Genomic DNA, 13827 nt, shown 5'->3' with positions numbered 1-13827 from the left:
TTTCTTTACTCAGTTATGAGAAAAAAAAGTTTCAGAGTATCATACAGGATACTTCATTTCTCTACAGAAAGTACAAATCATTAAAAACATATCTGTATTTACGTTTGCTTTTTTGATCACTAATTTTTAGCAAGATTATTCAAAACCCATAAAAGAATCTATACAACACCACTGTAGAGTAATAATAAGTGCACTTAGGTCACAACTTCTGTAAGTTTAGCAGGAATTAGGGGAATCTGATATTTGATTACTTCCAGCTGAAGAACTACAAATACATCATCACGGTTCTGAGAAATGAAATTGTTTGCAGTACAACAATATTTATACAAAAATCAATCAATATTAGATTTGACATCATTTTACATCATTTTAAGAAAGAGAGAAACAAGTGATGCTCTAAGGGGGGCTTACACTGGGTCACAGCTCCCTTTCCTACCTCCAGGTACGGCACCCCTTTCTCGAAGGACTGTGAGTAGTCTCTCAGGGGTCTCTCCTCCTCCAGGAACTTGGCGTCCCGTCCCTCTCCAGCTGGCTGGAAGAGGCCATAGTTGTAGACGTCCCATAGGGACTCACTGAGGGAGCAGATGATCTGCTGCTTAGCGTTCCACACTGTGCAGTCCTGATCAAACTGGAGACATCTCTGTCAGACAATGGACAGGACAGGGGCGGGGTTAGAGGGCGATAGTACACCTGTACTAAGGTTGAAACAGTGGTTAAAAATATACAGGTTTTACAGCTGTTGTAGTGTCAAAACATTTTTAATGGATATTTTCAGTGCTTTGAGCACCAAGAACAACCTAGTGTTTCAAATCAGATGTTGATGAGCCCAGTTAGCTGTCTGTACGTTAGATAGCTTTACAGGATGCCCTTGTGGATCGCTAACTGCACTATAGTGCTGCAGTGTTTTTGTTTTTGGATTTAGGACAGGATCCCCTGAGTCTAGATGTGGATGGTGATGAAGACTGAGAGTGAGGTAGAGATGGAAACGAGGTAGGTTGCATGAATGAGAGTCTGAAAGGAAGAATGACAGAGCACTGAGATTTAAACCACGCAGAGCGGTGGCTGATTGACTCAAAGAAGGTAAATAAAAAGATGGCTGGACTAGTGTAATGATGTAAGTACTGAGAGCGTGGGAAAGTCATAACGATGTAAAGAACAGACTAGAAGCTGATCTTCCTTATTGAACTTATACATAAGTTTTATCTCCAGTCAGCACTCGTTACAGCCAAGATATGCAGAAGAGCATGTCTGAATGCACACCCCATCAAACTTTCCAACAGAAGACTGGAAAAGCATTTCCTTGTTTAATGAGTCCCATCAGTCCTGTCTTGTATTAACTGTTAAGGTAATGGTGTGGAGAATATTTTCTCAGAGCACTTTGGCCCCCTTAGTAACAACCGAGCATTATTTAAACACCGCAGCCTGTCTGCAGTCCTTTTATGACCACAGTCTACCTAGTCTCCGATGGCTGTTTCCAGCAGGACAACACGTATCTTGAACTACTTTCTTCAACATGACCCTGAGTTCACTCACTGTATTCAAATTGCCTCCAAAGTCATGGGTGTGAAGCTGACAAATCTGCAGCAGCTGTGTGGCGCTATCATGTCAATATGGAGATCTAGATCTCTGATGAATGTTTTAACCACTTTGTTGAATCTGAGCCAGGAAGAATTAAGGCAGTTCTGAAGGCTAAAAGGAGTTTGTGCATGATGAATGTATATGAGTGTGACGTGCAAAATATGAATGCATTACTTTTAATGAATCACCTGCCACATTCATGAATTATAAGATGACTCATTCTGTCCTTTTAGTCTGTGGTATCAGGTTATTTGGATCTATTTCACTTTCATTTTATACCCTATTTTTTGATTTTCTCTGCTAATAAAGAAGTAAAACTCACATGCATAGATAAATATTTTGCTATTTCCTCCTTGTCCAGTTTACTCCATTATCCAGAAGAGTAGGAGCAAACTTTGTGGATACACCCAAAGGCTACAATTACAAAACACCTCGGATGTATTGTGTGTGTGTGTGTGTGTGGATTTCCTAACATGATTTCACTGTGATTGTTGCATTGTCCATTTCCTCATATTCTCCCATTTCTGTGCAGTTCCACAGGAAAGACATCTTTCTGGACCTGGAGCTCGAGCTGATTGGAAGCTTGAACAGCAGGAGAGCTGAGACGTGTGAGAGATGTATGTATCCATACTATTGTTCCATTTCAGAGGGCTGTGAGTAAAACTGCACAGCTCAGCACACTTCCATGTCCCTTCTGCCCCCCTCGAGCCCGCACTCGGTTGCACTATTTGATAGTGTAGCAAACTCTATTGGCATGGCAACCAGTTCATTAGTGGAGGCAGGCACCCGTTGCCGTAGCAATGTCTTGGTGGTCCCTGGGAGGTTAACCACATGATAGGGATGAGCATGACTGTGTGTATGTGCATGCATATAAGTGAGCTATAAACTGTCTGTGTGTGTCTTCTTATTGGAGTGCACTTGTGCAGTGTAGTGGTTTTTCTTGTGTGTGTGTGTGTGTGTGTGTGTGTGTGTGTGTGTGTGTGTGTGTGTGTGTGTGTGTGTGTGTGTGTGTGTGTGTGTGTAACAGAGATAGAGTGGCTAATCCCTCTGAGTGAGGTCTAATGTAATGTATACTGTATATAACAGTGCTGCTTCTCTCCTCATCGTTTCTTCTTTAATGCAGTTTTCCTGAGATGTTTCTGGCAGTTTTTATTATTTAGATCTTCAGTGTGCACTATTACAGCACATATTTTCCTCTCTTTTCATCCTTTCCCCCCCTTTCTTCAGTCTGTCTAAGTAGCTCCTAATATTCAGCCCCTCTCTTTATCCCTTTTTAATTCTGTTCAATAATACTTCAGCTTCCGGGTTTGCAGTGCCGAGTGTTTGTCAGTGATGTGTGGATCTTGGTACGCTGCCTGTGGCTGATGGAAACCTGAGAACAGAGACGCCTTCCACATATTTCTTCCCTTCGACAGTCACTCACTTCCTCAGCTCTCCCAAAACTCATTAAAAACCTATTAAATAATTAGCAATTACTGTTGTATTGAGGGCAGATTAGCTGACATGTAGAACAGTCGGCATGTTCAGGGAGTTGAAAATGGAGAAAGGAGGATGGGGGAGGGGTTACAGTGGGGCACCCATTCTCACCTGGATATGGTGCGTGTGGGCTGGCCAATTCTCGCCTGCTGCCACCGTAAGGCTGAGAGCTGCTTCAAAGTGTGAAATGAGACTAACTTCAGTTTTGGAAGCTAATTATGACCACCTGACCCAAGGCAGATGCTTGCATGGTGTTGTTGACTGAATATGTTTTCCCTTGCAGGGTGCTCAGCACAAGCTGAGCTCTGTGTGAGTTCCTACTTCCCTTTGGGACTCATCTCTGAGCCCGCGGGATAACTGGAATGGAAAAGCCTTGAAATTAGAAATGTGCTTCTACAGTTGTGCACACTGTTTGACTTATATAAAAAAATTGTATGCTTCAAGCCACCCATGCAGTGTTTTCTGTGAATAATTTGAAACAGACATAGAATCAGCAACGCATCAGTATTATTTGACGTGTTTTAACTCAAAGGATGGAAAACGGCTGGATTTTAGAAGAGAAGCGAGAAGGGAGGGAAGCAAATCAAAAGACAGGAAGAAAACTGAAAAGCTTCTGAGTTTTAGGGGAGGTAATAGCGAAGGAGGTGACCAAAGCCCAGTGTTCAGCTCTCATTAAATGGCTGTTGTCCTTTTCTTTTTTTTAATAGTCACAAATGTAAAAAATACATTTTTGGAGCTTTTTGTCTGCAGTTGGTCATAACATCAGAATCAGAAACAGCAACATTAACTAAATGTATACCTGCCTTAATGGTTTAAATAGCCTGAGATATTATTTTTGAAATTCTGTTTGTCACATTAAAGCTCTCTGTCTCTGAGGCAGTAATACCAGGGAGACTTGGCTTGAACTACTTCCTCATTTGGAAAGACCTCCAGTGCAGTGTGAGGGAGACTTCTTTCTTTTTCTTTTTTCTTTGACAGGGAGAACTAAACTTTTAAACTGTTTGATTTGGACTGGTTTTGACAAGTTTTTTTCTTCAAAAAATTCTGCTTCAGCTACTTTATTCACTTTTAAATGATCAGTCAAGAAGCTCCAGGGACGGCTGTGCGGGCCTCAGCCTTTCATGAATTTCACACACACGTTACGAGCAGTGTCTTTGATGCACCTACTGTTTGTTTGATGTCGGGGATTCCAATGCGGAACACCATCATGGTCAAGTAAGTGTCCTCCAGTAGAGCCACTGTGGTCATGCTGCGCTCCATGAAGGCTCGTTTCTTTGCTGCCATGAAATACTGCTGCTTATTGGCAGCTTGATGATGTAGCGGGGCTATATTGGGCATGTAAGGGATCCCCCTGTTGCCGTGATTGCCCGGCCTCAGCGGCCGATCTACTCTCTGTCGACCGACCACAATGGCTGCTGGTTTCACCACCTCACCGCCTTTCCCTTCCCAGGATTGTCGTCCTCCTGTCATCTCCTTTTCCTCCAGATACTCTAGTCGTCCATTCTCCATGTCACGTTCACCTTCTTCTTTTCTGTTTTCTCTTCCCTGCTCCTCTTCCTCCTCCTCATCCTCCCCATCTTTGTCATCCTGACTGGGATAAAAGTGCTCATTATTTCCCAGCATCCTTTGCTGTGCAGAGGTCACTGCAGAGAGGGCTGAGTGATCTAGCTGTCATGGAGACAAAACATGGCTATCCCATGAGACTGGCTTCATCCTTAGAAACATGCTGTAGGGGAAAAAGGCAGAAAAGGGAGTAAATGTCGGTCATTTGACTCGTATCTTTGCTTTGATTGAGAGAGTGAACTTAGTAATGCTGGAATATGAGTAATTCAAGTACATAAAAGACACGTGCAGTAATAGAAAATCTAGCCACTGGCAATGCTAATAAGTCCACATGTGTGAAATAGCACAGAGCTGGTCCACATTTTCCATTTAGCCACTGGGAATGCGTCTGGGAATAGCAGACTTATGAAAGACAGGCTAAATATAAACTCTGTGAATTTGCATCACAGGTTTTCTGCAGGAGTGAGTGAGTTGGAGATGCGATCTAGCATCACACGAGGTCAAGATCATTGGTATTTTGTGACAATGGAGGAGACCTATGTTTGAGGCACAGCCCAGGGCTAACAGCTAAATGTGCGCTTCTTAAAGGAAAATTCCACCCTTGCACTCTGTTACTGTTAAATACAATTTAACTCGTTGACCTTGCCCTATCCCTCATCCTTGACAGCCTGTTTTCATTCCCAAGCTGGTGGCATTTCCAAATTTCACACGAGGTCTCCTGCGCCATGAAGTAACAGGTTTAGGAAACAAGGTGGCAGGTGTCTTATCTGGATGCTTATAAAGAGCCCCTTGGTGTCTGTGCTAAATCACGGGGTAAACATCATTTTCTTAACTTTTCCTAATCGTAACCCTTAGTGCAGGATTTGATACCCTTGGATGCAAACGTGTTGACCTCCAGCATGTCTGCATGGTTCACCAACAGGATATGAAGGATAGGATGGCTGGCAGTATACTCCAGATTAGAAATGGTGTTTTTTTAATAAGCATGAATCTGCACAACATCCAACATATTCTCATTGGACAGCTTTTAAGCTTTGCTAATCAGGCCATTATCAGACCGTGAGGGCTTGTTACAGGAATTGGGTTGTTTTCTCTTAATAGCTGTCTACGCCAGATTGAAGGGGGCTTGGGGTTTTACACAGCAAAGGTTTGTAAATAACTCAGTGAATCAGCAGCTTCTGGAAAGTCACATCTGAGTGTACTGACTGGATTTGCAGTTGTTGACATAGTTTTAAGAAAATGCCCAAATTATATTTACTTTTCCAGCTGAAAGAAAAAGTCATGCTCCTTCATTAAAATAAAGGAAGCGTTGTGGAGGAAGGGTTTTCTGGTCTAGTGAACTTTCAGTTTAATTATTTGTGTACTGTACATATTCAATTCATTTGAATTCAATTTTATTTATACAGCGCCAAATTACAACCACAGTCACCTCAAGGTGCTTTATATTGTAAGGTAGACCCTACAATAATACATAGAGAGAAAAACCCAACAATCATATGTGCCCCTATGAGCAAGCACTTTGGCGACAGTGGGAAGGAAAAACTGCAATATGGCATTACACCTCACAACTTTACACAGTACGGTAAAGAAGAGTTGGAGAATTGTATTCTTTCTTAAGAAAGCACTTCTTGACACTTTGAGGAGAAGCAAAATTTCAACAGGAACAAAGGAGGGAGAAGCCACCGTCTTCCTTCATGAGTGCAGACATAAAGTCTAGGAAGAGTACCTTTCTCTCTGATCACTAACAGCTGTTTTAAAAAAAAACGTGACTTAGGGTGGATTTTTGCTTTAAGCTTGTTCCATTGCATCTTCATGCTTCAGATTTGGCATACTGGTGCCTCCGTATGTTTTGTTCTGGTTTTTCTGTGGTGAAGTCTGGCTACAGGGCTTTGCCATCATGCAGATCTGGACCATTGCCAACAGCCGCCTTAATGATGGGGAGTGATGCAGGGAATCTCCCACTGTTTCATTTGCAGAGTGGTGCTCTGAATATCTTATGAGCTGAGTCTGACATGGATGGGAATCAGAATGCACAGATGGACAGATGGAGCACAACGCGAATCAGGACACAGAGCTAACGTCAATCAATCACAAATTACCAACATGCAGATAATTCAATCGGTTATTAATAGATTATGTAGAAAACGTGCTGATGAGGGTTAACGGGGCATTAAGTGATCTAGGACTTTTGACTTATCAACCTCTATTGGGGACCAAGGACATCGACAGGTGTCTGGCACAGCTTACAGTGGCCTGCAATGGACATAAACAATAATGCAGAGATGAAGAAGCCAGCCAAGAGCCGGACACCCAACAGGAATATTGATGAAGAGCATACTCACTTTTAAAACACTCTAACATGGATGCTGCTTTTGTAATTCCTGATTGTTACACAGTTTGAAGTGTTTATGTTTTTGCGCTGTTTTGAACATTTTTGAAAAAACCACAGATGTCTCCAGTCACAGGCAGGTGACAGAAGAAAAATCCCTAAGGTGTTGCATGTTGATGGTTGGTTATAGGCAGGTGTTATGTACCATTTTGGATAAGAATTCAGGTTTTATTCTCTGTTTAAAAAAAGGCAAATATATAATAATAATAATAATAATAATAATAATAATAATAATAATAATAATAGTAGTAATAATAGTAATAATAATAATAATAATAATAATAATAATAATGGATTGGATTTATATAGCGCTTTTCAAGGCACCCAAAGCGCTTTACAATGCCACTATTCATTCACTCTCGCGTTCACACACTGGTGGAGGCAAGCTACGGTTGTAGCCACAGCTGCCCTGGGGCAGACTGACAGAAGCGAGGCTGCCATATCGCGCCATCGGCCCTATATAAAAGGTAGATGTAGCTTTCAAATCTAAAAAGTAAAGTCAGTGGGGATGTCTGCTTTCTTTCTAATAGTGTGCAGGGAATGGCTCCTGGTTGGAATTCTATGGAGAAGAGGACCCTGGGCTCCCTTTACTATGACCACAATAATCACTTTCCTCATTTATGTTCTCAGTCTCTAGTTACAACACATAAAGCTAATTCCGTACATGTTTGCTCCCATTAGTGTTCAGAAAAACAAAGTATATTTTAGACTGACAAATTGCAAATGAGCATGCAGCGTCTCTCTATTTCACAGTTTGGCACATCATGAGGTCTAGTTAAAAAAAAACTGAGATGGTGTCAAAGCTAAAGGTCCTTGAGAGGCATGCAGACTACTGGGTTGCTAGTTTCAATTTTTAATATAATTTTTGGGCTTTTTAGCCTTCATTTACACAGGATGACAGATAGAAAAGCTGAGAGTAAAACATACAGCAAAGAGTTTTGTGTCTCATTCAGGCTTCTAAAATAGCCTTACGGTAAATGGTTTGCCTGCTAAATATATATAACGGAATGCATGGCCATCTCTTATATACAGTCTATAGGTTTGAGACAACCGTTTTGTCTTAAAAAATTTTTCCCAATTTTGATATGTTTATCTTTACAAGTTGGCGTTCCACAGTTCAGAAAAAAAGTCATAAAAATAAAGTTTTATACCTCCTTTATTTGAAGCGCCTCCACATGTATGAGGACCCTAACCCCTGGATTGGTGATGACTGAACACAGATTAAGTTTGGTTTGGGATTAGAGAAATCGCTGTCTAAAACAAGTGTGTATACCAAGACCTTTCAAAATATTACAAGAGTGAGTTATGGAGAGAGATTGGCTCAGAAACAGTTTTTTTTTTTCCATATAACAATGAAAAGTGACCACACTTTACACCGTTGCACTATGTGTGTGTGATTGTTTCATTCTGTGGAAGAATACAGATATTATTTGATGGATGCTTGCAAACAATCGGTTTTTAAGTGTCTATAGTGTTTGAAAGACGGAGTGGATATATGAGAAATGGTCATCTCACTGGCCAAAAGAAAGTCTGCTGGTTGAGCATTTCTGAGCGAAAGCATAGCGCAGAGGGAAGCAGAGTGACCGTGGTCAATTCCCACAGACTCTCAGAGAGTGACAGGGTGGGTCCTTTAAGTGCAAATCCAATGTCTGTCAGAACAAGTAAATGAAGGAAGACTGGAGGACAAAACCAAAGGATGGGTTTAGAGAAAAAAATGTAGGAACTTTGATGAATCTGGGAAAACAAATAAGCACCAAAAGCAATAACAACAAGGGCTCTGGAGAAAGTGGCTCAGTGCCTATCAAGAAGCAAAAGAGCTCTGCTACTGAATTATCAGTTACCTGAATCATTCAGGGCATATTTAACCACCTCTGGTCATATGTGTGATTTACATGTGGCATCACATTTTAGGCTGAAAGCGTCTCTGATCAAAAGCTGACAAAGAACAGCGTGTTAACACTTGCAAGGTTTTAAAGATTAACACTATCATCCAAATAAATGAGGGAATAGAGGAGGCTGATTTATGAACAAAGTCTCATCAAATATTGAACAACACAATGCAAGATAAAGGAAGGAGGAGGACAGGCTGAGAGCAGGCAGGAGTCAACTACATGTTTGTAACTGGGATGTAAAAGCGAAAGGGGAATACACAAGGGGGAGAGACAGAGAGAGCTGCAGTTTGCATAAAGCAGAGTAATCAGATTGGGAGAGAAAAGGGAGGCGGGATGGGGAGGGAGGGAAAAAAAGATGGTGAAAAAGGCGTGAGTGCGAAAGCCAAACACACACACAGTACTGTTAGGCTAAAAATGGGAAACGATGAGCATTATGTAAAATGGATTAATAATATAACTGTGAAAACTCTAATCACAAGTCCGAAAACTCTCCTCTTAGCCGTCATGGATGTCAGACTTGTCTCATCTTTGCGTCTTTGCCTTCTCCATCGTGTCACTCAACTCCTACACTCCTGCAACAACAATAGCTCAGTCAGTCTGCTTCTGCCGGCTGTTTCGCTCTCCTGTCTCTGTTGCTGGCCATCATCTCACATCTCGTCTTGACTTTTCTTCCTCTTGGGAGAAAAGCGGTGTAATAAGGAAATGAATTTCACCCCTCTGACAGAACAGTCTTTTTGTGCAAAACTCACAGTTCTCATTTCAGCCACTTACTTGAATTGTTCTTCAATATGACTGTTTTTTTCTCTTCGTCCATAATTTGTTCCGTTACCTATTTTGCTTGTAATTTCAGGAAGGAATTTAGATTTAATTTGGGTGGACTGTGGGGTAAGATGAGCCAGTGAGGAAGCCGATCCATCATCCGAGCAGCCATACATACTTTTTTCTCCATTTGACACTTAATTTAGTTTAAGTTCTTCTTTTTCATCTTGATGCATTTTCATAAAAGGAGAAACCTTAACAATGAACTAGGCTGTAGTCATTTTTATAAGAAACTTCTCAAAGCTTTTCTTGGCATTACAGCTGCAGAACTGTGCAAATGCCTTTGAGCCAACTCTCATCATTTTGCCATGAAAATGGAAAATAGGTGCAATGATTTATTGACATTGAGCAAAACAAAAAGGTATCTACAATTCTAATGAGCATGAAAGTCAATATTTGGTAGGATCATCTTTATTCTTCAACATAGCCTGAACTCTCTTAGGCAGTTTTCTTAAAATTTCTTAAAGTAGTCTTCAGGAATAGCCCCTGAAAGAGATTCAAATCACTTTTTTGGAAGTTGGCTGCCTTTTGTTCCCACACTGCTTCAATAATGTTGAGGTCTGATCATTGGGGAGGCCAATCTATGACTCATATATGCTTTTACTGCTTTGTCAGTAAGTTTGGGATTATCGTCAAGTTAAAAGATGAAGCTGTGGGCAATCAAACTTGTTCCAGATGTTCATAATCTCATCAATTTAGAGAAGATCCAACACCACTGGCTGAAATACAGTCCCGAACCATAACAGAGCCTCCACTGTGTTTTGCAAATGACTGTAAGCATTCACTGTTGTAGCTTTTCCTGATGCCCTGTGTACATCCTGACAATAATTTGAAGTATAAATGTCAAATTTGGATTCATCACATCAGACCTGTTTCCACTGGTCTTCAGGTCAGTTCTTGTGTAATTGTGTAATTTGGCACACCTCTGTCTCTTCTCCTGTTTCCCTTCCTTAACAGCGGCTTCTTGACAGCCATCCTTCCACTAAGACCATTTCTGATGAGGCTTCAGTGAACAGCAGATGGAACAAATGAAGGGTCAGATGCATCTCTTAGGTCCTGTGTCAGGTCTATGTTGGATTTTCCTCTTTCTTAAGAACATGACTTTCAGATGTTGTTTGTCAGCAAACAATTTTGTTTTTATTATTTTTACCTGTGACTTCTTCTTTTGTCCTCCTCTTGTCAAGTTTCCTCTTTTTTAAGTGCCTGGATATGCCACATTTTCAACTAATAGCTCTCTGGAAATCACCTTGCTGGTACAAAAATACTATTTTATTCCTGTTAAACTGTATTATCAATCCAAAGTGAGATCTTTTTTATCTTTTAGAAATTTGGAACGAGCAATTCATGCATTTGTTTTATCTCAACTGGATTACTGCAATTCACTATATGTGGGTGTCAGTCAGTCCAGCTTGGCCTGGCTCCAGCTTGTACAGAATGCTGCAGCTCGCCTTTTGACTCGTGTGAAGAAACACCAACATATTACTCCAGTGCTTGCTTCCCTTCATTGGCTTCCAGTGTGTTTTAGAATTAAATTCAAAATCGTACTTTTGACTTATTAAGTGCTAATTGGCCAGGCACCGGACTATTTGTCTGACCTATTGCAGCTTTATACGCCCTCTAGAGCCCTTCGATCAAGTGATCACCTGCTCCTTACCTTACATAAGTCTAGGATGGTTCATAGAGGAGATCGGGCTTTTGCGGCTGTGGCACCAAAAATGTGGAATGATCTACCTCTCCACATTAGAAAGGCCCCAACTGTTACTCTTTTTAAATCGCATCTTAAAATATATTTTTTTTACTCTGGCTTTCAAAACTGTAAAACTGTATGAGAGTTACCAATTCTTTTATCCTAATTTTCTTTTAATTTTCTTACCTGTCGTTGTTGTCAATGTCATTGTTTAACTGTTACTTTGTACAGCACTTTGGTCAGCTCCCTGTTGTTATTAAACGTGCTTTATAAATAAATAAATGAAATGAAATTAATTATCTTTGGCATTTTTCTTAGATTCATCTAAAGAAATGGGAACAAATGATGTGTTTTGCAACAAGCTGCTGGTAACAAAGCGTCTAAAGATTCAATTTAAAATAGTTTTCTTGGTAAGTTCTCTGTTATGTGTGGATACAACACTGGTTATTGCCTTGATTAAGGTGCCTTTTTTATGCTTGAATGATTCACAAGTCCTGAGAACGTGTTAAGAAACAAAAAAACATTCCTTGGAAAATGGTTTAGGTACGAGGAGAGGACAGAAAGTGAGTGAAAAAGCAGCCAATGCCCAAAGACAAACTTTGAATGACCTTCAGAAAGCCTGAAGAGCTAGTGCTCGAGACCACTTTAAAGGGGCAAAGTCTGGATCTAACTGCAAATATGAACATGTATGGCGAATTAGGCAGTAAGTATTCCCACCTAGATGTTGGCGTATTTACCTTTGGTCTGATTTGAAAACAACATTTTTAAATGATTACTCTTTCAGGAAGCTAAAGGGAAAGTGCTAGTTGCCCTGCTGCAGTACTAAGTTAGCATCCAAAGAGAGTCGCATTAAACAGCCCAGAACTGTTGTCTCAGTCTGACGGTGAGAGTAAACTGTGCTGAGACGTGCTTATGATGAGCAAACAGCTACGTGAAAACTGTGAACCTATCCATTAGTATCTAAACATACAGAATATTATGTAATGCTAAGCTAGGTCTTCGTAGAAATATTTTATCAGTGTCATGCAATCCTACAATTGCTATAAATCATGATCTCCAGACAAACATTTAACATGCATGCAAGGTAAGAGCAGAAACGAAACACAGCTTAAGATTTCAGAAGTTGGTGAGTCTCTCTGCCCTTGGGACATCAGCACTGCAGCATGATGATTAGACCCTATGAGAAGAGTATTTCCATAATCCTGGTCGGATGTGGGTCCAAAGACAGTAATGAAAGGTAGTAATGAAGAATCAGGAACTGATTAATCATGATAATGATGACAGAGACGGATGCCCTCCTTAGACCCCTAGAGGGCAAAAATGGATGGATGGAGAGGTTTACAGAAAAAGTTAATGGCTAACAGTCATCCCTATTTATATCCGTCTCTTCTATGATATTCTTGTACATTTTGCTATTTGGCAAAGTTGTAGTAATAACCTATTAATACCAAAACACCATGCATGTTTGGGTGAATAAGTCAGAGTCACGTTTTTGGCAACACCAGTTATAAAGGCTGCAGGAATCATGTTTGATCTGCCCAAAATTTGTCATCCCCACTGTAGTTTATTAGATTATGCTACATCACTTTTTAAAAGATCTTCCTGTAAATGTCTTATCCGTGCATGTTGCAGTTTTTCTCCTGTTTTGGCCACAGAAAGCACATCCCCAGCACACTACACTGGAAAGACCTTATGGCCAGTCGTTTCAGCTCATTTTCATATTTCGTTTTTGTCAATCTCTCTCTCTTTCTCTCTCTTTTTCTCTCAGTCTTTCCCTATGTAGGACAGTGCATGTGTATAGATATATTTTCAGTGTATCGGTCCCCGGAAAGTAGAATTGGAGATCATCCAAGGAACAGATTGTCCCACTTTTACGTCCTGAAAAAGTGGAGCGGCCAAGTTCTGTCCTCTATATCCCTCTCTTTGACTGGGTCTCCACCCTACAGCCTTTTTCATATGACCAATGACGAAGAACCGTCAAGAACACGCCGGGCCTCCTCCAGTGTAAAATGGACAGAATGAGCCACTAACATGGAGAGGAGAGGGCAGTTAGGTTTATATGAATGGTCTGACGTATGAGTTTACGGGGGAAGGGCTAAGCTGCGATCTACCCTGCATCATCATCAGCTCTCATTAAGGCTGGACAGCATAATTAAAAGATCCTGTGAGTTTTCGTGTTTACATTCTCCAAAGCAAAAGTTTAAAAAGATCCACAGAGGAATTTATTCGCTTCATTTACCCTTGCAGTGACGAGGCTTGGCATTTTCAGGCTGTAATTAAATCCGTGCCTCATAAAATCCGGCGAAATGCGAGTGTTTAATCGACAATCCTAGCATACTGGATTCATTTTAAAGACGGGTAACAATGCCAGCAGTAGATACATCCTCTGTGCACCCAGAGACTGGCAATTCCCGCAGCGAGGA

The 13827-nt window shown here is 40.8% G+C and overlaps 1 protein-coding gene across 1 annotated transcript in view; it reads right to left on the bottom strand.

Moving 5' to 3' along the window:
* The window catches only part of LOC146663353 (SH3 and multiple ankyrin repeat domains protein 1-like), a 45766-nt gene that overhangs the window by 26509 nt on the left and 5430 nt on the right, over nt 1–13827 (bottom strand). Inside the window, exons 2-3 of the mRNA XM_085416079.1 lie at nt 4222–4780; nt 437–640 (exon numbers count right to left, since the gene is read on the bottom strand). Of these exons, the coding sequence (XP_085272205.1) occupies nt 437–640; nt 4222–4677 (660 nt within the window). The 5' untranslated portion in view covers nt 4678–4780. The remainder of the gene's footprint in view (nt 1–436; nt 641–4221; nt 4781–13827) is intronic.

The sequence above is a fragment of the Rhamphochromis longiceps genome, linkage group LG8 (genome assembly GCF_057381845.1).
Source record: "Rhamphochromis longiceps isolate RC_006_pf linkage group LG8, R_longiceps_female_GT1.1, whole genome shotgun sequence".
NCBI lineage: Eukaryota > Metazoa > Chordata > Actinopteri > Cichliformes > Cichlidae > Rhamphochromis > Rhamphochromis longiceps.
Note: the sequence above shows the minus strand (reverse complement) of the source record. Positions and strands in the feature narration are given on the sequence as shown.